Raw genomic sequence first — 24,272 nt, 5'->3', positions numbered from 1 at the left:
CGAAGCAGGCTCCAGGCTCCGAGCTGTCAGCACAGAGCCCCACGCGGGGCCTCGACCACGAGATCATGACCTGAGCCGAAATCGGATGCCTAACCAACCGAGCCACCCCGGCACCCTGTTATATATTATTTTTGACCTCAGCCGGGTGTCCTTGGGGGTTTCCTTTTTTTCTTATGTTTCGAAGCATAGGCCCCACCTCAAGGAGGGCGGCTTCTCTGTGTGCTAAGGGGGTTTCTGGGACCACTGTCAGGATCCAAGTGGTGGGGTTTGGGTGCAGGAAATGGCTGGGGCCACAATCCCGGGGGGCCCATCCTCCAGTAGCCACCCTGACCCCATTCACGCCACAGCCCCCTCCCAGGGCCACAAAGGAAGACAATACCTGAGATTGAACAGTCCCACGGGCCACCTCACCAGACTCAGGAGAACAGTCAGCTGCTTCAGGCCCAGGCAGCACTGAGTCAGCCTGGGGACAGAGGTCCATTACTGGGGTGGCTCTCACAGGGAGTCCCTGTCCCTTCACCTCCCTTGTGCCGGGTCACTCACGTGAGCGCTGTCGGCTTCAGGGCCTGGTTCAGGCCGGTGGCCAGCCTGGGCACGTGCTCTGGCCTGAAACTGCACTGGCTCAGCCTGAGGGCAGAGGGGAAGGGGCAGAGCCCAGGTGAGGCCTGTGGGAGCTGTTGTCCTGCTTCTTCCTGTCTGCCCCAGGGTCTATGGGGAGCCCCACCCTGAGTGCAAAGGCCTGGAAGCCAGGCCTCAGAACGGGCCAAAGGGGCAGTTCTTGCTCTGGGAGCTTCCGGTCTCCTGGGAGAGATCACCACCCCCACCCCGACCCCACCAAGAAGGGGCCGGGAGTGTCACTCATTGAGCCCTGACTATATGCCAAGCCGTGTGCCCGCCTCTGGGTACACCGGGTAGGCTCGCCTTACGTGCAGTATCTCGCGGAATTCCAAGCACATCGTTTACAGGCAAAGAAACCAACTAACCCGGGGCGCACAGCTGGTGAGTGGTGAGGGCAGAATCGGGTTGCAGTCCGGGTCAGCCTGACTCCAGACCCCAGGCCTACCTACCGCCGCAGCCCTACTCCCCAGTACGGCTTTACTCCGGGCTCCCTTGGAGGGAGGAGGCCTGGGACTCTGGGGGGGGGACCCACCCTCCTGGCACTCTGGCCCTGGGTGGCCCAGGGCAGTTCACTCCCAAGGGACAACAACGAGGCTTCCACGAGAGGCTGACATCAGCTGCACGTTAAAGGACAGGGGGAACTTTATCTCAGAAACCACAGGGAAGACAGTGTCAGGCTGAGTGCCCCGTGGGAAGGAAGCTTCAGCGGGCCATGTGTGCTCTGAACAAGGAGTGAAGGTCCCGTGGGCTGAATGTGTGGGTGCTGTGTGCTGTGTGTGTGTGTGTGTGTGTGTGTGGTGTGAGTGTGGTGTATATGTGTGTGATATTGGGGGGCGAGGAGGAACACAGTAGGAAGTGGCAGCTAGATCAGACTGTGAGGAAAAGGCCAAGCTGAACAACTTGAACCCTATTCTGGGGACACTGGGAGCCACCAAAGGGCTTGGCACGATGGAAAGGGCACAGTCCGACGTGTGCTGGGAGATCCCTCTGGCTGCTCGGAAGTGAATGGATTGGGGGAGGCCTGGCCAGAGGCCGTGGACCGGTTCAGAGGCCATGATCACAGCTGAAGAAAGACATATAGGGGAAGTGACCCAAGACAGTGGTGGTGAGGCCGAGAGGGAGTGGGCCCAAGGCTACTGGTGGGTAATAACAACTGATAGCCAGGCCCTTTCCGAGCACTTTATGCTTATCAACTCATCTAATCCTCATAATAACCCCAAGGGTCTGTCTTACTATTATTCCCATTTTACAGATGAGGGACTGAAACAGAGAGGTTAAGTCACTTGTTCAAGGTCACCTGGCTGGGATTTGCCCTCAGGTGGCTCCAGAGTCTGAGCTCTTAACCACGATACTCAGAAGCTTCCGGACTTAAGACGTGGCTAAGAGGCGCGAATACAACGCGAAGGCCTGGCCGCAAGGACTGGAGGTGTGGGGGGCCTGGGGGCAGATCTGGGGGAGGCAAACCCAAGCCGTGAGCATGACGCTGGGTGTCTGACGGAGGAAAGGGCCCAGCGAAGGAGGCACGGAGGCTGCCACGGGGTCAGCCTCTTCTTCCCCATTCCCTCCCCTTTATCCTCACCCCAGACCAGGAATTACCATAATGTCTTCCCGGCCTCCTCCTGTCGGGAGAAGTGGATCCAGAAGCTTTGCTCAGAGCCCAGGCTGCAGAGAGAAGGGTGTGGGGAGGCCCAGCATCCTGAGACCCAGACACCAGGGGGTACACCAGGGAAGGGGGCTGGGCCCGCAGGGGGAAGGCAGACCAGAGGAGACTCCCAACCCACTCTGTGAGGGACACTGAAGCCCGGCCTTCTCCATCCTGTGACCTCCCTGGTCCCTATGTCACGCAGGCCTCAGAGGATGGAAACTACGATCCCCCATTCAGTGAACGCTGAAAGGGGCACAAGTTGCCCCAAGTCAGACGGAGGGCTGCTAAGCGTGGGACCTTTGCTTCTCCCCCCCATCAGCAAGTGGCACCAATCTCTTACTTCACGGAGGCCTCCCGGACGCGTGGATAGGAGGGGAGAGTCTTCACCAGGCACAGAGCACCTTCCACGGAGATGCTGTTGTGACTCAGACTGGAAGAGGAATGAGGCTCAGGATGGGGGCGCACCTCAGGGCAGCCCTGCCCAGCCCCCCTGTCTCCTCTCTTCCAGCTGTCATCTCTGGGAGGAGAGTCCTCAATGTCCAGATGCAGACTCTGAGGTCCAGAGAGAGGCCAGAGGAGCACTATCCCTGGCGGGTCAGACACCGGGCCCCGAGTCCTCAGGAGTTGGGGCTGACACAGGGTCCTTGTGGTCTGAGACAGGGCTGATGAGGCCAGGCCGGCAGCTCCAGCCCCAGGGGCTCAGGGAAACCCAGAGCCCAGCTCAGCTGCCTAGCGACCTGCTGTGTCTGGGCTCTGGCCACCACTCTGTGGGTCACTGGGGTATCGGCTGAGAGTGTGGGTGACTTCCCAGGGGCCCTCCCTGCTGTGGGAACATCTCCAAATGTGTGTCCCGTAGAGTTAGTCAAGGGGAGCTGCAGGGACAGGATGGACCAGAGCCAGGACAGCTGGTGTCCTGCATCAGCTGGTTAGAGACAAACTGTCACTTCCCTGTCCCAAAGTCAGCTTGGGTCACCACGCTTTAGTTACAGCTTCTCCTGGATGCCTGGTGGGGGCTCTGCCTATGGTGGGCAATGAGGGAGAGAGGGGCGGGTGTGGGGCTGTCCCCCAGGCTGTTCATCACTTACTCAAGAGAAGCAGAGATGGGCAACTTAGGCAGACATTCCAGTAGGCACTGGAGCCCGTCATCACCCAGCAGGTTTGCTGAGAGGCTGCGAGAGGCAGGAAGAAGTCGGTGGGGGTCAGACGCGCCCCCTCGGCCGGGGCCTTTCTCTTCACGGTTACTATCACTGCTACCCAACCCACACAGGACTGCTTCCGTGCCAAGGTCACCATCACGCTGTCGCTGTGGCGGGACAGCACCATGCCCACCTCCATCGCACCATCCTCTCTGGCACCCCCTGCACAATCGCCCAGCACACAACAGCTCCTGCACTGCCCACTACCGCCCCCTGACCAGCACCGCAGGCTGGGGTCACCTCACCTACTGGGGCCCCCGGGCCTCCAGCAGGCTCCCCGGAGTTAGAGAAAAACGAACTTGCCTTTACTGTGCCCTTGGCCCACATCAGTTGAGAACCGCAACTTTTGCACAAGAGTAAATTCAGGAAAAAGAAAGATGTTTGGAGGCCGCGTTTACCCAGGAGATTTCTTCTTTTAATTCGGGAATGTAATATCGGAAATTGCACTTGAATACTTTATTTGCCCTCACTGAAGCCTCCTATGGTTTTAGCTACGGTTGCAGGAACAGTATGATCAGCAGGCCTGGAATATCTGATTCTTGTCTTGCATCTTTGAACTCATTTTGTCCCTGATGATGACTCTTTTGAGGCTTGTCTTTTTCGGAGAGACTTTAAAAATTAAAAATCGGTGTGTCTCATAAAGCCACTTGATAAAGTAATCTTTACAATTAGAAAAATTTCCCTCCACAATGAAAAACAGGAAAACTCAAAGCTGTACTGATTTACCTAATATGTGATTTCCACCAGCCCCATTTCTCTTGGCCACATCACAATAGGAATTTAAAGTGTGTGTGTGTGTGTGTGTGTGTGTGTGTGTGTGTGTGCGCGCGCACACGTGCTTTTAGACAGCTCTCTTTATGTCCCACTGGTCCTAAGCTGGACGCCTAGCAGTTGTGAGCAAAGACTGCATCATCCTAGCTATGTGACCTTGGCAAGTCCTTAAATCCTCCCTGGACCTCAGTTCTCTCATCTATAAAATAGGGGACAATAGCACCTAGGGTTTGGGGAGGGTAAAAAGAATACGTAAAGCACGTAGCACAGTGGAGAGAGTGCTCAGGAGGTGTTACCGATTTTAATTTTTCTACCCATCTGGGGGTTGTGCTACTTGGGCACCCAAGACAGGTCATACAGGTGCCACCTCTCGACAATATAAGGGTCCATGAGGCCTCACCCCAGCTGGCTCCCGGACCCTCCTCAGGCTGAGCCATCTGGTACCTTTAACCACTTGCCAGGCAGACCAAAGGATCCTTCGTTTTGGTTCCCATCTGCCAGCAGAACTCCAATGTCTTATCATCGTGAGGCCAAGGGGCTCTTACAGCCCTGTTCTGAAGAGCTCCCCAAATTAGATCAAGGGGCGCAAGCTGAACTAGCTCCACCATGGCAAGAGTAGGGGGTGGAAGAGATAAATGGGTACAGGGAAATTTTATGAACGTGACCCAGGATGCGTCCCAGGCATCCCTGATAGCTGGCCCTGAGAGGTGTTGAGTGCATGAACACACACACACACACACACACACACACACACACACGCATACACACAGTTTTATTGCCACCCAGGCACGTGCTCCCATGCTCCTCTCCCTCCTCCCCCACCCCCCACTTACTCCAGCTGGTTGAGGTCCTCGCATTTGCTCAGCAACCAACACAGCGGCTCCACATGCTCCCGACTGAGGGCACAGTCCGTGAACCTGCTGGAGGAGGGGGAACAGGCCTGAGGAGGGGGGCACTGACTCATCCTGGGTGTGGCCTCCGAGTTCCCACAGGGCCTCACCCAAGGTTGGATTCTCTGGAACTGTCCATCATCCACCACTTCCGCCTGGCTCACAGCAGAGCTCACCTGGCGCCCACAGGCTCCCTCTGGGGAGGTGGCTGTCGGAGCGTGGTCCCTGACCGACCACACCCGCAACACTTGGGAACTTGTCCAGATGCAAATTCTAGGAAACCAGCCCAGACCCACTGAACCAGAAATCGTAGAGGCAAGGATCTCCTGGTGGCTCTGATTCAACCTCAGGTTGGAGAACTACAGCTCTTGGGGTCCTGTTAGTGACCAGATGTGCAGGGTGGGGCAGAGGAGAAGTGGGGGTCGGGGATGTCTGCTCTTGCCTTTGATATTGGAATTAAGGTGAAGAGAACTCAGAGGTACAAATTCCCAGTTATTGAAATAAATAAGAATAAATAAGTCAAGAGGATGAAAAGTATGGCATAGGGAATATAGTTAGTAATGTTGTAATAATGTTGTATGGTGACAGATGGTGACCGTACTTATCACGGGGAGGACTGCCTAATGTACAGAGTCATTGAATCCCTAGGTTGTACACCTGAAACTAATCCAACACTGTAGGTCAACTATACTTTAATTAAAAAATGAATAAATAAATAATGAGACTACACAAAAAGGTAAATGAAGGATCTGTAACCAGCCAGCAACTTAAAAAAAAAAAAAAAAAAGAAAGGAAAAAAAAAAGAAAAGAAAAGGAGGAAGCATCTTAAAACGAGAAAGTACCTAAAATCAATATCTCAAATTTTTATCACTGGTCCTGCCCTTCATGATCTTTTCCCTGTTCCTAAATTCCTTATTATAGTATTATTCACTTCCGATTTTTAAATCAGCTCATTCTTTTGACTAGACGCATTTATTATAAAAGGAAACCCTATTATCATTCACTCAAATGGAAACCTTACACGTGGTGCCACAAACAGACCATAAGCACAAGAATGCATGAAATGAGAGCAAAATAGCATCATTAAATTTGAGCCAGAATTTCCTGGACGAGGGCTCTCTCTCTCTCTCTCTTCTTATTAAAAAGGGGGCTCAGCAAACATTAGAGTCAGGCCACCGCCCAAGCTCGACTTCCTCTTGGCCTTAATCACATCGAGAGTCAAAAAGGGAATAGTGACCTCATTGAGGGGCTCGGTGATGATGAACTACTCTGCCAGCTGCCCCGCCCCCTAGAAAACCATCCCATCCTGTCTCTGTTCTACATTTTGGAAACCGCTGACTTAGAAGCTATCAAGGCATTCTAGAAGTCAGGGTCGTGTTGGGCTAGATCAGGACGTGGAAAACTACGGCCCAAGGCCACCTGCGTCTTGCAAGCTAAGAATAATGTTTCCGTTTGCAAATCGTTGAGTAAAAAAACCAAAAGAAGAATATTTCCTGACACAAAATACACGAGATGCAAGTTGCAGGGTCTGTAAACGATAGAGGAGTTTTCTGGCACGCAGGCATGTGCCCTGGTTTACATATTGTCTCCGCTGCTTTCAAGCTACAAAGCCAGGGTCAAGTAGCTGTCGCAGAGATTGTGTGGCCTACAGAAACCCAAAGTCTTTACAATCTTAACTTTTTACAGGAAAAATCTGTCCATCGCTGGGCTAGGAGCACTGCAGACCTTCTCGGGTTCGAATCCCGACTGCCCCCTACTGCCAACTGACCACAACTGTGAGGCTTACAGGGCAGTAATGTGCAAAAGGCTATAGAATGGCACCCTGCAGATATTCAACGTATCTTGATTCTTCTGTTTATTGTCACTTCACGAGTGGGGAGGCTGGGGCCCACAGGAGAAGGGTCCGGTCCAAGATCTCTCGGTGAGCCAGTGGCATCAGCTACCAGAAACATGATTTCTGCACTTGAAGGCTGTCCTCTTGCCTCGTCATCCTGCCTCCGGTGCAGCACCTCCTCCCTCTTACCCAGGCAATCACAGAGCACTGGTCCAGGAGTCAGCAGGGGAAGGACACTCGCATCTGTAAGTGCTTCACGCTTTACACACTGTCTCAGTTAATCCTTGCAAACATCCTGGCGGTTCCTTTGCAGCTGCGGAAGCTGGGCGTCACAGAGGTTAAGGAGCTTGCCCATGGCACCAGGCCCTGTGGAGCTGCGATTTAAAGCCTGGTGGGCAGGTTAGGAAGTACTTTTCCTTGGACCAGGCCCCTGAGCTCTGGTGTAGTCTGACAGGTACTCCTTATTTGCCTTTGATAAAGCTTGGTCCTCTCTGGCCCTCTGCTTCTCTATGTCAGAGGAAACAAGCCTCCTTGCAGGGACCTTTCAAGGGGATGCTCTACAGCTGACAATCTGTATCCAGTTCTGGGCATCCAGGAGGCAGGTCTTCTTGTCCCCAATACCTACCGGCTGCCAGGGCACAATTCCAGGGACTTACCCACAGTACTCGCCTTTCTGCTCCTCGCTAGACCTGAAGCGCAGGGTTGTGTGATACAGGGACCTGGAACGGACAGCACCTGAGTCAGCCACCCTTGGCTACAGCCTCAGGGGGCCTCCTGGGGCGGGCTGCCTTCAGAAGCCAAGCCTCTGACTTGGCTTTTACCGTCTCCATCCAACCCCCACACACCTACCAGACCCTAGGCACAACCCTCCAAGACGAGACCCAGTTGTCCTAGGGCAATGCCCACCTGAGATCCACCTTCTGAACCTGCGGGCACAGGCTGAAGAGGTCGGCCAGCATGAGGGGGCTCCTTGGGGACAGCCTTGTGTCACTCAGCCTGGGAAGGAAAGGAGTGGGACCACATGTGAGCAGGTAGGAGCCAAGCAAGAGCGGACAAGGAACCTGGATGGGCTGGAGGGGAAAGAGAAAAAAAGGATGGGGAGGGCTGGCGGGCCAGCAAGGCGATAAGGAAGAAGGCAGGGCCTCAAGAGGGACAAATAGGAGCTTGGAGTCAAGGAGACTTGGGTTTGAGCCCCAGTTCTGCTTATCGTCTGTGTGTCCTTGGACGCATCACTTAACCTCTCTAAGCATCAGCTTCCTTCCCTAGAAAAAAGGACTATTCATAGACCTTCTTCTAGGGTGTCGTGAGGGCCTCATCCTATCAAGCTTGTGCACTGCCTGGCACGACACCCAGGCTTGTTTTCTTATTATACTGTTTCTTCCCTCAAGCATGGACCAAACAGGCCAGTCCTGCTGACAGGGAGTGGGAGGCGCTAGGCCCTTCGAGTCGTTTCTCAGTGATTTGGGGCTAGATAATTTGTTGGTGTTGGGGGCTGTCCTGTGGGGTGTTTAGCAGCATCCCAGACCTCTATTCGCTAAACACCATTCGTAGCTCCCCCTCTCACCGCCCGCCTCCCTCTGCCATGACCAACGGAAATATCTCCGTTGCCATATATTCCTGATGGGCAAAATCACCCCTGGCTGTGAACCCCTGCCTTCCAGAAAGTGAGATGGCTCCATCTTGCCCTCAGAGGCATCCTTGGTGCTTCCATTTCCCTTGCCCCACAAACTCTCTATCAGCTTGTCGCGTCTGTTCCATTCTCAAGTTCTACCCTGGATCTGCCTACTTCTGCCCTGGCCCCCAATCCCCAGCCCGCACCATCTCCGACCCTGTAGAGCCTCTTCCCTGCTCTCACTTCCACTCTTGTCCTCTAACCCCTTCTCAACCCAGCAGCCAGACTGAACTTTTGAAAACACACATCATTCCTCTGCCTTTCAAGCCCCCTTGGACACAAACCCCCAAGCTCCTCCCCATGGTTCCCAGGCCCTGTGTTGTCTGGTCCAGGTCCCTCTCTCTACCTCCCACCTGGCAACTCTCCCTGCCTGCCCCAGGGTGCTGGCCGCATTGCCCTTCTGGCTGATCCTTGAGCCCACCAAGCTTAATCTTGCCTCAGGGTCTCACATGTGCTCTTCCCTCTACTTGGAATGCTGTTCCCTTCTCTTCACAAGCCTGAATAGTCCCTTTTGTCCTTCAGGCCTAACCTTAGCATCCCTTCTTAGAGGTATTCCTCGACCACCCTCACCGTTGCAGACGCTCTTGACCACGTTACCTAGAAAAATGCCTCATCACTGTCTGAATTTGTGCTTTTACTCACTTATTGTCCAGCTCCCTCTACCACAAGGTAAGCAAGCTCCAAGAAGACAAGGACCTAGCCTTTCTTGCCCCCTCTTTGCTGTGTCTCCAGCCCTCCAAACAGTGCCTGGCCCACTACGGATTGAGTAATACAAAGCGTGAGCCCTGGTGAGGGACAAGCTGGCCACCTCATTCCAAAGACGGATGAGAGCTGGGGCCGATGCTGTGTGACTTGGGCATGGAGAGGTCTCTCTCTGGTCTGGAGTCTCCCACCTGTTCATGTCAGCCTGCCACTTTTTGTGTCCAAAGGAGCCCTTCCCATTGTGGGTGCCGTGGGTTGAGCCGCCTCTGGAATGTCACACGTCTCCTCCTTCCCGTCCCTACAGGACTCAAGGATAAGCAAGATCCTGGATGTGAAGCGAGCCGTCTCAGGCATGCCAGAGCCTTGGCGTTAGTACTTATGTTGCTGTTATTAATGGTATGATTTAATTTCCTGTTGTATTTTTCCATCTCAGCTGCAGCTGCCTTCCCCCCTGCTAGAAGAGTATTTAAAGTAAATCCTTTTTAAATTCTAACCAGTCTGAGCCAAAATTAGAAAGTGGAGTTTTAAATAATTTCAAGAATGCTGCTTAAGTTACCCTTTTACGGAGTTAGATGGTGACCTTTAAACATGGGTGGGTGACATATATACAACCCACATCTGTGAAGTCCCTTTCTAGGAGTTGGTGACCTTTTTGTGGGCAAGACATACAAGAGCCCATTTGTCACAGACTTTCCGTTCTTCAAGGCGCCTGTAGAAGAAGGCGTCTTGTTTGAGTCCCGACCCTGCAGGAGGGGTCGGGAAATATTAGTCCCATTTGTCAGATGAAGAACGGCAGGCCCAGAGTGGTCAAATAACTCCCCCGCCCCACCAAGGTTAGCAGGGTATTAGTGACGAGCTCCCGGTTGTGGCAGATAAAATGAAAGAGCCCAAGAGAAGGAGCGGCAGGCAAGGAGGGGGATGGCTTTGGAACCCAAGCCCTCAGGCCAGGCCAGGGCAACGGGGAAACCAGTCTTACTGCAGCAGGCTTAGCTGGGGGAGCCGGGGCAAGTGGTTCAGCAGGGTCTCCAGGCTCTGGTCACTCAGGACCTCACAGGACAACCTGTGAAACAAAGCATCTGAATGAGGTGGGGAGCCGTGGGGAAAGCTAGGAGCACTCCCTCACAGCCAGAGCCTTCCGGAGAGGGGTTCCCCAACGCGCTCCCTCCAAATGCTGGGCCCTTGAGGTATCATTGAGGCGGGAGGAAAAGGAAAGTCACAGAAGTTTGGAAAATGCTGGCTAAGCCAAATTCAATAGTTTCCTTTGCTGCAGGACATCTCAGAGTTTGAATATGCTGCTGTGCATCGTGAATTTCCATGGAGCTCTAACGCTTTCTCCCACATGTTGTGGACTAGCGGGATTATTATTTCGAGGGCCATGAAGATTGGTGCTCGGCGGAAGACACGTGTTAAGAAGAGAATGCCCCCTTAACCCGTGGTAAAGTAATAGTGGAAGGTCAGGCCTGCAGCACGTCGGCAAAGGATCTGAGATGCCTGGGTCTCTGTCAAAACCGGACCGAACAGCTGATCATCGTCAGGATAATTTGTCGCCACCAGGTCCGCTTAGGGGAAATGCTAGGTACCCACCCTTTGGGGTCTGCTCTGGCTACAGGACTCGGGCAAACAGGGTGTCTAAGTGCCCTGGGATTTACATAGCCTCCCCAGGTCTATGTCTGTCCCTTCTCTCCTCTGTCCCTGTTCCTTTGTGCCCTGCAGACCGCTTTTTCCTCTCACTGGGCCCTCCAGGGGCCTGGCCCAAGCCGCTGCATTATTTGCTGGTTGGGAGCTACCGTGGGAGAGGCAGCCTCTGATTCTGGAGCTGGAGCCTCAGGGCCAAACCTCTGCCAGGGTCCAGGCACCTCTACACCCTCTGTCCCAGGATAGGGCCAAGGGCTCCAAGCATTGGCAGAATAGGGGGTCTTCACAAAAGGCGGGTCCATCTGCAACCCCCGCCCCCCGTCCCACACACATGGTTTCTCACCAGGCCCCAAATACATGGTGTTGTGGCTTCTGGTTGGGCCAATGTGGACTTTACACACTTTTTTTTTTAGGCAATAGAAATGTTACCCATCACAACATCTCACATGGAATACTGAAATGTTCACAAAGTAGACGTAAGGTGGTAGAATCTGGGGAGGGGGCCAGAACCCATCACCTTCCCTGGCATCCAAATTGCTGGTGTTCGGCATTAAGTACCTTGATAACAATATTCTCATACGTGGTCCCAGCACTCTACAGCTGGCAAAGCGCTTTCATGCTATAATCTCATTTTTCCAGCCACAGCTGGGGGGTGGGGGTGCTTAGACCCTCATCTGTGCTCAGACCACTGCCTGAGATAGTTTACATTGTCTCCCACTATGGCGGGTGAGCCTCAGCAGGCAGTGATGTCCAGCCACGCTTTGCTCCCTCCAGGGCCTGGTCCGGTGCCTGGTATACAGCAGGTGCTTAACAGTGAAATAATGGAAGGGTGCTTTTTGCAGTACTGGCCGCAGTGCTATAAAAAACACCACCAGCAGCAGCCTGGATGTCTGTCTAGACTCTAGAGAGGGGCGGTTGAATCGCCTGTGGCATATCCAAACTGTGGAGGGTTAATATTAAAAGGCATAAGTGTAAAAAATAGAAGGTACAGATATACAAATGTTACATAAAAACGCATTAGAAACGATCAGGATGATTAAAAATTCATGGGCTACTCCATGATTTTAATATGCCATATAGTAATGTTAATATTTTAGGTCTGATAATGGTTTTGTGGTTATACAAAAAAATAAACAGTACTCACTTTTCAGTTTCGCATACTGAAATAACTACAGATGCAGTTGTAAGGTGTCTGGGAATCGCTTCGAAATAACGTCTGTGTGCGTATGTGTGTTGGGGCCGTGACGTGATAATTATTGAGGCAGGTGGAAGGGACTGAGGGCCCACTACAATATTCGCTCTACTTTTTTTTTTTTTGAGAGAGAGAGAGGGCGCTAGTGAGTGAGGGGCGGGGGGAGGGGGAGAGAAAGAGAGAGAGAGAGAGAGAGAGAATCCCATGAGGGGCAGAGGAGGTGGCTGGAGAGACAAAGAGAAACGGGGCTCACCAAAAGCCAGGGCTGGAACTTACCCGACACAGGGCTCAAACTGTCAAACTGTGAGATCATGACCTGAGCCAAAGTCAGATACTTAACAACTGAGCCACCCAGGTGTCCCTTATTCATTCTATTTTTATATATGTTTGAAAGTCCCCATTACAGAAGTGTGTGTGTGTGTGTGTGTGTGTGTGTGTGTGTGTGTGTGTGTGTTTAATAAAAAAGTAACTTCACAGTAGGGAAATCAGACAAATGGTATCTCGGCCAGGCGGTCAAGGTCAACATCAACAGTGCTAAGTCAAGTCCATAGCATGCACCTCTGAGACACGACAAGAAGGATGCTTCACTTCTGTGGTCTTCTTCCCCCCAAACCCATAACCCCAGTTCATCCGTGAGAAAAACATCAGACAAAACCAAATTGAGGGGCATTTCACAAACCATGTCACCAGTACTCCTCAAGGCTGTCAAAGTCATGAAAAATGAAGACTAAGAAACTGTCACAGACCAGATAGACTAAGGACATTGACTAACTGCATTGTGGGATCTTGGACAGGATTCTGGATCAGAGAAAGGGCCTTCGTAGAAAACTGGTGACATCCCAATCAAGCCTGGGGTGCAGTTAACAGTCCTGTAGCAAGGTTGATTTCTCAGTTGTGACAAATGTACCATGACAAGTGATATAAACAGCAGGGGCAGTGGGTGGAGGAATTCTCTGGACCAGCTTTGCAACTCTTCTGGAAATCAAGTCTTAAGCTATTCTAAAATAAATGGTTTATTAAAATGTTTACTGGCGGGGCGCCTGGGCGGCTCGGTCGGTTGAGTGACCGACTTCGGTTCAGGTCATGATCTCACGGTTTGTGAGTTTGAGCCCCGTGTCAAACTGACCACTCAGAGCCTGGAGCCTGCTTCAGATTCTGTGTCTCCCTCTCCCTCTGCCCCTCCCCCACTCATGCTCTGTCTCTCTCTGTCTCAGAAATAAATAAACATTAAAAAAAATTTTTTTAAAAAGTTTACTGGCTCCATATTCCAGGAAAGCCACGATGTACTGTCACGAGACAAAAGCTCATCGCAGAGACGTTACACGGTAAGATCCTGTGTCGGTTAACAATGTCAAAACCCCCTTGTTCTGTGTCCATAAGCATTTGCACACGGAGAAAGGCATGGAAAGACGGATACCAGGTGATGAACATGGATGAGCCTGCTGCGAGGGTCAGAGATGGGGGTGGGAAAGTAGGCACAGAGACCGTAGTGAGTGGGAGAATCATGTCAGTGAAGCTGTCGAATGCAGTGGGTCTGTGACCGCAGACAGGTAACGACGGAACATGCACATGGATGAGGAGTGGAGGGTCCCGGGGACAAAGGACAGCACTGACTAGATGAGGAGAGGGGTGTATTTAGGTGAGGCAGGCTTGTCTTGGATTTCTTTACTTTAAGGTAATTACTGTCAGAAGATGACAACGATGAGGACCAAAGGAAAGGCCGAGCATCTCTGCAGATGACAAAGCTGAGGCACAGGGAGTTAGAGCCATTTGCCCAAAGTCACCCAGCCTGGAGGTGGCTGGGCCGGGACTCCTTTGATTCTAAGGTCCAGTCTCTGGTCACAGACCCCAGTGTTCTGGGGTGGGTGAGCTGCTAACCGGGAGAGGGAGGCCCAGAGGAGGGGCCTTCAGAGGTGATCTGCTTTAGCCATGGAGGCAGCCCGGGGGGTGGTCAGGGCTCCAGGGATGGAGGGAGCAGATCGGGGCTCCCAGGAGCCCGGGGTCGAGCAGATGGGGAAAGGGAAGCGGCCTCTCCCAGGAGGAGGGGCAAGGTGCCCTGTGGGACACAAGGAGCCTTCTACCAATAGGTCAGGGGCAGGCAGGGCTACAGGGTCTGGTGGGAAGGGACCAGCAAGGACTCACCTCTAGCCAGGATACCCCCACCCCCACCCACGGGGCAGATGCCCACAGGGTGTCCTCTAGGGCTGCGTCCTCCTTACTTACTTGACTTCCAGAGGCCCCGGGCACTTCTCCAGAGTCTCACAGAGGTGGGTGAGGCTCAGGGGCTCCAGCAGACACTGCCGGAGGCTGAAAGGGAGCAGTGGGTGGGGCAGGCGTCAGAGAGGACCCAGGGCCCTTCTGCAGCCCCAGGGCCCTCCCCTTCTCCCTCTGCCCCTCCTCCTCCACCTCTAGGCTGCAGGAGCCTTCCCTTTCAGGGCATGCTCTGCACTCCAAGTGTCCCCTATAGCCCGATCCCCACCACTCAGTGACAGTAAAGGACCCCAAGTGCCTAGCTGCCCTTGCTCAGTTCCAAGGCCTCCCCACTGCCACTGCTCTTGCCTGAGTCCAGGCCACCTGGACCACTTTAATACCCTCGAACTCCCCTCTGGCCTCCATGTAATCCTTCTCCACCTGCCAGTATCTTATCTCTTAAATGCAAATCTGACCATGCCTCTCAGGAGCTTAAGTCCCCTGTGGCTCCCTATTACTCTTATGCTAAAAGCAAAAGGCCTTTTCCATGGCCTCACTTGCCTTCGCTCACCTCCACTTGCCCTGTATATGTCCCAGCCACACTGACATGCTTCCCAAGAACCAAGCTTTCCCTCCTCGGGGCTTTTGCCCAAGTTGACCCATCTGCCTGGGACACCCCTCCCCACTCTTCCGCTGGATAACCCTGTTTGGGCCCCAGCTGAGGTGGCTCTCTTCCTAGGTGAGGAAAGCAAGGCCCAGAGAGGGGAGGGGCCCAGCCATGGTCACACAGCCCCCCGAGGCAGAGCTGGGAAGTCTTCTGAGAAAACAACAATGTGGTGTCTTTTCTCAAGGGAGAAGTCTGGGCCCAGCAGCCCCCCTCACCAGCCTTCATACTGGCCCTCTTTCTCTTCCCTCAAACTCCCTCTCCCCCAGCCCTAGCTCCCTTTAGCCTCTCCTCACTCCCTGACCCTTCACCCCTATCATGGTTACCCCCAAATAAGAAGTGGGTAAGACAGTACCAGATGCTCCTGGGGATGCAGCGCTGATCAAACGCGGAGAACCGGGCTCCCGCTGGGAACTCTGGCAAAGGTCCACCAGCCAACTGATCCCTTGGGGTGGGGAGACCGTTTTGAGAGGGAAGTTCAAATCGTGCACATTGGAAGAAAGACTCAGAAGTCAGGGCTGCAGGGGGCCTAGGGACAACCAAGGCCCGCACTGCACAGATGGGGAAACTGAGGCCCATGAAAGGGAGACCAGAGTGAGAAAAGCCAGCAGCTTACACATGGTCCAGGTGGCAGCACCTGACTAGGTCAGGGGGAGCCAGGAGGGAGCCCCTCCTCTCTCTGATCACCAGTGCGGCATTCACGGACTTCACCTTCCTGTGCCTCCATTCTTTAGGCTTCAAGAACCCAGAGTCCCCAGAAACGGAGACCTGGGCCCAGGACGTACGACCACCCGGGCCCACATCAGGCCGCCCCGGGGCTTGCCAACCTCCCACGAGAGCCCAGGGTGCCCGGCCCCACTAGGGGGCAGCCAGAAATATCTGCGCAGAACCAACTGTCGTTCCTTGTTTACTGCAAAGGTGGGGAGACTTTGTCGAGCACCAACGGTTCTTGGCTTCTCAAATGCCATACTCACACAAGGTCAGAAGTCTGCAGAAATCTGCAAATGTCTCCAGGGACGAAGCCTCGCTGCCCTCCCTCCCCCTCGGCAGCCCTGTGCCAACGCCTGCTCTGGGCTGTAACACCACCACCGTGGCCTCCCTCCCCAACCGCACTGCCTCCTTCCAAGAGAGACCTCAGCGGCCGATGACCACAAACCTACTGACACAGGGGTACAGGCGCAGAAGTGGTGCCACACCTGCGTGGGTTACTCTAGGGCTAAAGGCATGGGGCTGGGGTGGGGGGCACCCGGAAGAAATGGGGACCGGGGGGAGAGGGGAGCCCGCACTACCCCCGCAGCTCTCCCTCCTCACCTGCCTCTTCTGTCACCTCTCAGGACGACGTGCTGGCTCTCAGAGCTGCAGAGAGAGAGGAGGCATCAGTCTGACTGAGACCGGGCGGCCTGGTCAAGGAGCGCCTGGAGAGAGGTCCACTTTTTCAGCAAATACGACGATACGTATACTAAGCATAACTACACTGATGAGGGCACATCCAAGGTGCACCACTGACACGACTCCCTTTTATTCTCGCAGTGCCGCTGTGAGGTAAGCAGGGATTCTTACCTCTCTTTGACAGATGAGGGAACAGGTATGGAGAGGCTCAGCGACGTGCTCAAATCTGCACAGCATGTAAGTGGTGAGCCTGGGTTTGCACCTGATCTGTCTGTGCTCACACCTCCCGCTCTTGGGAGGGGAAAGGGGAGGGCTGGGCGGACCTCACCGAAACCACGGCTCCTCTGCATGGCCTGGCTGGGTGACTTCCCTCCTATATTTTCATCAGCTCCAGAGACCCCACGAGGGAGCGCTCAATGGCCGCCAGGGAGCTCCCAGTTTCCGTAAAAGTCTCCCAGGATAATCCAGAGAGTGAGCAAGGGAGAGCTGATGGATTGTGTCCCATGGCAAATTTGGAGAGATGTGACAGTCCCAGGGTGACATTCATTCATCCGTCCGTTCACTCATTCGGCGGACATCTAGCACACGCTCGCTGGACCTGGGACCATGCAGGGCCCCGAGGAAGCTGCACTGCGATCGTGACAGACAAGGAAGTGCGGTGGGAGCTGATGGCCTGTGCGGTCAGAGGGCGGAGCGGGGGGCCCAGAGGCACACTCACTTGACTTCCAGGTGGAAAAGCCACTGCAGAGTTGAGAAGCACTGGGTCAAAATGAACACCGAATCCAGGGACAAGCCGTTCTCACTGAGGCTGGAGAATCATAGGGGTGACGTTAACAGAGCTCACCCAAGACTCAAAACCTCCCTGTTTGTGGTGAGAACCCGGGGCAGGGGAGAGCTGTCCTTGAGTCCAGACGACAGAGCTCACTGAACCCCAAACGGTCGGAGGGTGCCTCTTCTAACTCCCTATTGTACAGACGGGGAAACTGAGGCCCAGAGAGCGGCAAGGTCTTGCCCAAGGTTATGAGACACGTCAGTGACAAAGCTGAGAATACAAGTCTGGTTCCCTGGGTCTGTGATAAATCTGGGGAGTGCTTTCAGGCCGGAGTTGTGCCTCAATTTCCCCACCTGGTAAAAGAAGGGCGGTGCCCAGTGCCAAATGAAAATGCAGGGGTTCCTGTTCAAAAGGCAGGAGCAGAGCTTTTCCTTTCTTTTGGGTCTGTCAATCTGTCACGGTGTTTTTCTATCTGCCGTTTAACGTCGCACTCCTCTGGCACGGGTACTGGTAGATGAGTGTGGACTCTCATGGGTCTGGGGTCAGAGTATTTCACAGTATGGAGGAGGTCACATGGAAATTTGCACCCATCTACATATAATTTGCCTGCAGTGGTGAGGCCTACCTCCCCACCCACATGCAGGCCCAGAACAGGAACAGAGGCCACCCCTTCTTCCCAGATCCCACAGCAAGACAGCAGGGAGGGCCCTCAGGCCACAGCACTCATTCTAAAGTTGTAGACAAAACCAGAGCCAGCCCCTCTTATAGTTTAGGTGTTAACTGGGAACCAGGGGCCCAGAGAGGTGAGGTAACTTGCCTCAGGTCACACAGAGAACTAATAGTTGTGAGCTCTCCCCAGGGACTCCTCTCACTGTAGCCCAGAAGAGCTCAGGAGGAGGAGATGGGTATGTGGGAGCCTAAAACACAGGGGTCTTTTAGCATCCAGAAACTCTAGTCTGTTGCAGGCAAAGTCCTGGGGCTCCTGGCCTCTTTCTAGGGCATCCCTCCCATACTGAACATCTTCCCTCTTTCTGCTCTCCAGCTTCCCTGGGCACCCTGATTGGGTATCCTGTCTGCCACAAATCCTCCCTGCCTACCAGCTTGTTCCCTGTCAACAGCCCCTCCCTACACCCCAGGGCCAGCATGGCCGCCAGTCATTAGGCTAACTAATCATTAGGTGACACTTCAGCCATGCTCGACCAGGTGACCTGGGCCTCCCAGAGAGGCTGTGCAGAGACACAAAGACAGGTTCAAGAAACAGAACCTTAAGTCAGCAGCTGGATCACTGAGTCACAGAGGCCAGTCTCTGTTAATGAGAGTCACAGCGTAAGTACCCTTTTTGAGCACTTACCATGTGCCACGGACTGGACTAGGTTACTGACTTTCATTTTCTGATTTAATCTTTACAATAACGCAGGAGGGAATGAGATGGGACACAGAACACACCCCCACACACACACTCTCTCACTCTCTCTCTCTCTTTCTCTCTCTCTCCCTCCCTCCTTCCTTCTGATGAGGACAAGCCTCAAGAGGCTTTGCCTAGTTAGCTACTCACTTCAAGGACTGTAGAGTGCCCAACCCTGGGAGCAGCTGAGCCAGCTGGGCCGCGCCTTCGTCCCCCAGAGCGTTGCCTGAGAAGCTGGGAGGGCAGAGGGGAGAAGAGGTTAATGCAGGATCGGATTGGGGCTGGTAGGAGCTTTGTCTCTCCACTCCGGTCACTCAGTCACTTAGCTTCTCCTGAAACTGGGACACCACCCTGAGCTGCCAGGCCGGATCTCAGAAGGTCCCACATGGGTCAGCTGCAGTTTCCCCCAGGGCTCCTATCCTGAGGTCTGTGATGCTGGGGAGTCAAGAATGGACTTCAGAGGGGGTCGTATGTGGGGACCTGTATTTTAGGGGGAAGGGGTAACCCCTCGCCAGTTTCTCTAAGGGGTTCCTGATTGCAGGAAGGAAAGACTGCCGATCTGAATCTTAAAGAATCAAAACAAAACCCAGCACGCTGACACCCACTGCCTGATGGGCCCCTCGGGCCCCTCCCCCCCCCCCCCCCACCTTCCAACAGCAAGCACTCACTCAAGGTGACTGAGGCGACAGCTTCCTCCCAGTGCCCTGCAGAGCTGTGCTAGGTGCTTGGCTTGCAAGCCACAGTGTGTCAGCCTGCAGAGGGGGAAGCACAGCCCTGCGGTGTCTGCCTCTTTGAACAGAGGTAACAGTGGCCACCACCCCCACACACATAGGAGAGGCTTTCAGGAGAGGGACGGGGACGCATCTGGGATCCAGACAGAGGGACCAACGCACACCACACACATCAGACATGCCACACATGTGGCATCTGCCGCATAAGGCAGTAGAAAGCCAGAGACAGTAAGAGACACAGGGAGGCAAGCAGACTAAGATGGAGAGACACTAAGATGAGAGACAGAGGAAACAGATGCAGAGATACACGTGCACACGCACCTACACACCCATGCACATGCAGGCATGTGCACACACACATGCATACACATGCACACGCACACACATGCACACACGCACGCACATGCACACACACAAGTATGCACACACGCACATGTATGCACACACATGCACACATGCATACACATGCACACACATGTACAAAGACGCACATACACGCACAAACATGTGCGTGCACACACATGTGCGTGCACACACATGCACGCGCACACACATGCATACACATGCACACACGTGCACACGTGCGCATTGCATTACAAACATGCACACACATGCACGCACACACATGCATACACATGCACATGGACACACACATGCATGTAGACGCACACACATGCACACATGTGTACACACGCATGCACATACACACATGCATGCACACGCATATGCATGCACACACGTACATACGCATGCACACGCACACACATATGCACACACACGCACATGCATGTACAAACGTGCACGCAAACATGTGCATGCACGCACATGCACATGCACACACGTGCATACACATGCATGTACACACATGCACACACACGTACACACATGCATATGCACGCATGCATATGCACACACAAACATGCACATACACGCAACATGTGCATGCACACACATGCACGTGCGCACATATGCACACATATGCACATGCATGCACACACACATATGCAGGTGCACATACACACACAGTGCCAGGAGAGAACAGACAGACAATGAAAGAAAAGGCAGCAAAGACAGAGAAACAGGAAATATAAGAGAAATAAGAAGCAACAGACACAGGGAGAATCAGATGGACCTAGAATAAGAGAGAAGTCCAGAAGAATATTGACAGGAGCCCTGTGGGGGCTGAGTTAAGTCCCAGGATGAGGAAGGAAGGGGCCACATGTCCCCATTCTCTCCATCCAGAGTCCCCGCAACTCATCAGCTGCTGGAGGTCAGGGGAGCTAAGAGGAGTGGGGGCTCCCAGGGAGGGAAGGTAACTGAGGGGCTGCCTCATGAGCCCTGGGTGGGATGGACTGGGCAGGGGAGGTGGGCAGGGAAGCCAGGCCACAACTCCTGGATACAACAGGTCGTGTCTTCCAGGGAGCACCTGAGGCCAGAGGCCTGGGGACAGGCTTCGAGCGGAGAAAGGGATGAGCCTCGAGCCACAGCCAGGCCTGCAGGCCAGCACCATACCTGATCCTTGTGGAGTGCGGGGGCAGCTCACAGGGCATCTGCCGCATAAGGCCATCATGGAGTGCAGCCCTGGAGGGACACACACCAAGGCCAGGCTGAGCAAACTCCTCAGCCACTATCTCCAAGCCCACCCTCAGCCTCACCTCCCGCCATTCAGTCTCTACACGAGGCCCGGGGACAGCCAGACCTCGGTTCCACTTGGGCTTCTTGGCTTCCAGGCTGCGTGACGTGGGACAAATCACGTAGCCTTTCGCTGGGACAACGCATGTGAACTGCCTGAATGTGCTGCTTGCTGCATGCACATCATAGTAAGTGCTCAGCTAACCTTGGCTGTTAGTATCATTAATCTCAACAACATCATTAGTGCCTTCAGAGATGTCAGCCTAGAGCTCAGACCTTACATAAGACATTGTAGGAGACACTGAGGGGCCAAGAGCTGAGTCTCTGCCCGTATGTTGGGCTGGGATAATCCAGGCACCTTGTAGGCGGCAAACTTCCTCTAAGGGGTCCTCATGCCAGAGGGAGCCAGAAGTTCTGACCAAAATCAGAGCTATAGACCAAGCAATCCGCAGTCCTTGGGTTTAGGCTGAAGGACCCCAGGCTCTGGTGCTCTGCTGTGTGGCTATCCCATCCCCACCCCAGTACGCCATTCTGTGTCACGGGGCAAAGGGGAGGCAGTCTGTCCTTTGACACTCCCTCTCAGGGCTGCCTCCCTTGCTGAGTCTGTCGGCTTCTTAATCCTTCGTGAATCTGTCAAGGTTCCCTGGCAGCTGAGTGATGTTGTCCAGCTGTGGAGGCCAGGGAGGATCCGGCCCTGGCTAAGGATGTGGCCAGGGTGAGGCTGGGCCCTACCTCTCCTGCATCCCTCCCTGTTCCTCCTGCTCCAGGGCAAATGTGAGGACCACCGTTTTGCGCAGCAGGCTGCAGAGAGAAGAGAGAAGGGGACAAGAGGCTTACAGGGGGTCCTTGTGTCATTTTATAACCTCGCCTGGAGGGACCTAGAAGGTGTCCCCTCCCACCTGTAGCTGCAGCTACTTGCTGTTACTTCCTGAGTTTCTGGGCTTCTGAAGTCTTTCTACAACAGAGATTTTGCAAACTGATTAAGCCCCATTTCCTGACAAATCCTTCAAAGAAAGCCTCAGTTCTGCTTTCTCTCTGGTGTGGGCCTCAGGTTGAAACCCTCCTCCCTCTACTATGTTTTCAGAGCATGCTTGGTCGAGGGCACTCACCCCAGCACAGCGGGGTCACTGCCAGGTCCGGGACAGGCACCGACATTCCACCCGAGGCTGTAACTTACAACAGGAGCATCCCTAACCTCACCTGTATAAACTACAAGCTAAATACACATTTCTCATTGCAGAGGTCATACTTCTTCTGAGTGGAGAACTTACAAACTTTACTAAAGTAGGAAAGAAATAAAGAAAACCACCAACCATCTTTTCTACCTATCAATGACCGCTGATAATACTTGGGAGTGGGTTCTCCAAGTCTTTTGTTTTTTTGTTTGTCTGTTTTATTATTTTTTTTTAAGTTTATTTATTTTGAGAGCGCAAGCAGGGGAGGGACAGAGAGAAAGAGAGAGAGAGAGACAGAGAGAGAGAGAGACAGAGAGAGAGAGAGACAGAGAGAGAGAGAATCCCAAGCAGGCTCCACACTGTCAGCACAGAGCCTGACACAGGGCTCAAACCCATAAACCATGAGATCATGACGTGAGCTGAAACCAAGAGTCAGACGCTTAACCCACTAAGCCACCCAGGAGCCCCCCCTTTTTTATATGCAATTAATGTTCCTTCTTTTTTGCCTTTTTTTTTTAAATGAGATTAACTTACAGATTCTCTTTTGAAAGCTCAGTTTTTAAAGGCACAGGTGAAGCCAAGGTGACAAAATATTGATAATTATTGGTGGGAGCTGGGGTGTTCATGGCATCATTCCTTCTACCTTTTGAGTATGTTTGAAAAGCCTTACTGTAAAAGCAATGAATCAAAATTTTTGTTTATTTAATATGCCACAGTCAGCTCTCCATGCTATAATTGTACCTATACCACTATTTTTCATTGAGTTTTTCTCTCTGAAGATAACTTAGTTTACTTACCTAATATTCAACTGTTACACATTTAAAGTACATTCATTTTTTTCCTATATAACCAATGCTGAGGTGAACATCCCTGCATCTAAATGTGTTTGTACCAGCAATATGATTTCTTTACTATAAATTTCTAGCAATAAAGAGCATCATTTGGAATGAGCTAAGGATCCCTTATCAGATCATTATATACAGTGAACCAAGGTCTCTTAATCTCTCGTTTGGGTTAATTGGCGTCTCTCTCCTCCTCAAAGGAGGGACCACCCTACTCAGTGAAGAGCCCTTCTGGGTGGGGACTGTGTTGACTGTGTTAGCATCTGTCCTCAGCATCTAAGACTGAATACTGAGACTTACAGAAATAAGGTTGGGCCATGTCTTGGGTCAAGTTCCCTAGAAGCAGAGCCTGAGCCTATGAATGGGGCAGTGGCTCAAGTGTCACCTGATGATCACTTGTGTGCGTGATGTACTAAGGGCCTGCTCTCAGGAGGAACTGGGAAGGGAAGGGAAGCAGAACAGAGCAAGTCCTCAGCCTGATCCCACAGGGAGCTCTGGAGCGTGAATGGCGCCAAAAGTTTGTCCCACCTGAGGCCAGAGGGCTGGAGAGTGATATCTCTGCCTCTGTCATTGGCCACTCCTGGCTGGGGGAATTGGGAGGGTTACCTCCCAGGCATCGCTGGCTCCTATCAGCCCAGGATAGTTTCCCGGAGAAGGTATAAGCTGTGAGTAGCCAACACCCAGAGGAGCTGGGAAAAGAGCGTTTAGGCGCGGCAGCACATTCTACAGGTCCCAAAGGCCTGGGACCAGAAAGAATTCTAAGGACTGAGAGAGGATGATGGGAGAGTCCCAGAGCTCTAGGCTGGAGGTAGGAGTGGGTAACAGTGGTCCACTGGGAGTTCCTACCTGATGTGTAACTCTGCGAGGGTCTGGCACATGCTCACTGCGCTCAGGACACCATACACCCCATCCACAGACAGCCCGTTGTCGCTGAGGCTGTGGAGAGGAGGGACAAGGTGGCAATCAGCCGGCAGCCGAAGTCCTCAGCCCTAGACCGCTCTGGTCCCCTCCTCCTGGCACAGTAGGCTTGCTGACTGCCACCCTTGGGATGTCCCGGATCCTTAACCAGGGTGTCTCAAAGGATTCTGGCCCATGTGGATGAGCCAAGAGATGCCTGAGCCCCCTGCCCCACTCAGAGAATAAGGTTCTACAGCTTGAGCGATAAACACTGACTCACTGTTTTCACTTCTCTGGGCCTGTTTCCTGGTCTGTAAAATAACCACCATTTTAATCCCATTTTACAAGTGGAGAAACTGAGGCCCAGAGACATTAAATTCTGTTAAAGCTACTAAGCGACAGAGCCAGGAATGAAATCCA

At 53.3% G+C, this 24,272-nt stretch overlaps 1 protein-coding gene across 12 annotated transcripts in view; it reads right to left on the bottom strand.

The window, feature by feature from the left end:
- Nucleotides 1-24,272, bottom strand: part of NLRC5 (NLR family CARD domain containing 5) — an 86,678-nt gene that overhangs the window by 17,768 nt on the left and 44,638 nt on the right. For 9 of the 12 annotated variants that reach the window (XM_042920237.1, XM_042920247.1, XM_042920241.1 and 6 more), the window contains 18 exons: nt 23,802-23,891; nt 21,671-21,739; nt 20,819-20,887; nt 19,244-19,327; nt 18,726-18,809; nt 17,117-17,206; nt 16,321-16,365; nt 15,365-15,454; nt 14,379-14,462; nt 10,305-10,388; nt 7,861-7,950; nt 7,611-7,673; nt 5,064-5,150; nt 3,349-3,432; nt 2,604-2,693; nt 2,215-2,280; nt 544-627; nt 380-463 (listed from right to left, as the gene is read on the bottom strand). In XM_042920237.1, coding sequence (XP_042776171.1) covers nt 380-463; nt 544-627; nt 2,215-2,280; nt 2,604-2,693; nt 3,349-3,432; nt 5,064-5,150; nt 7,611-7,673; nt 7,861-7,950; nt 10,305-10,388; nt 14,379-14,462; nt 15,365-15,454; nt 16,321-16,365; nt 17,117-17,206; nt 18,726-18,809; nt 19,244-19,327; nt 20,819-20,887; nt 21,671-21,739; nt 23,802-23,891 — 1,437 coding nt within the window. The remainder of the gene's footprint in view (nt 1-379; nt 464-543; nt 628-2,214; nt 2,281-2,603; nt 2,694-3,348; nt 3,433-5,063; nt 5,151-7,610; nt 7,674-7,860; nt 7,951-10,304; nt 10,389-14,378; nt 14,463-15,364; nt 15,455-16,320; nt 16,366-17,116; nt 17,207-18,725; nt 18,810-19,243; nt 19,328-20,818; nt 20,888-21,670; nt 21,740-23,801; nt 23,892-24,272) is intronic. The other 3 variants (XM_042920240.1, XM_042920245.1, XM_042920248.1) reach the window with 2 other exon arrangements.

The sequence above is a fragment of the Panthera leo genome, chromosome E2 (genome assembly GCF_018350215.1).
Source record: "Panthera leo isolate Ple1 chromosome E2, P.leo_Ple1_pat1.1, whole genome shotgun sequence".
Classification (NCBI taxonomy): Eukaryota; Metazoa; Chordata; class Mammalia; order Carnivora; family Felidae; genus Panthera; species Panthera leo.
Note: the sequence above shows the minus strand (reverse complement) of the source record. Positions and strands in the feature narration are given on the sequence as shown.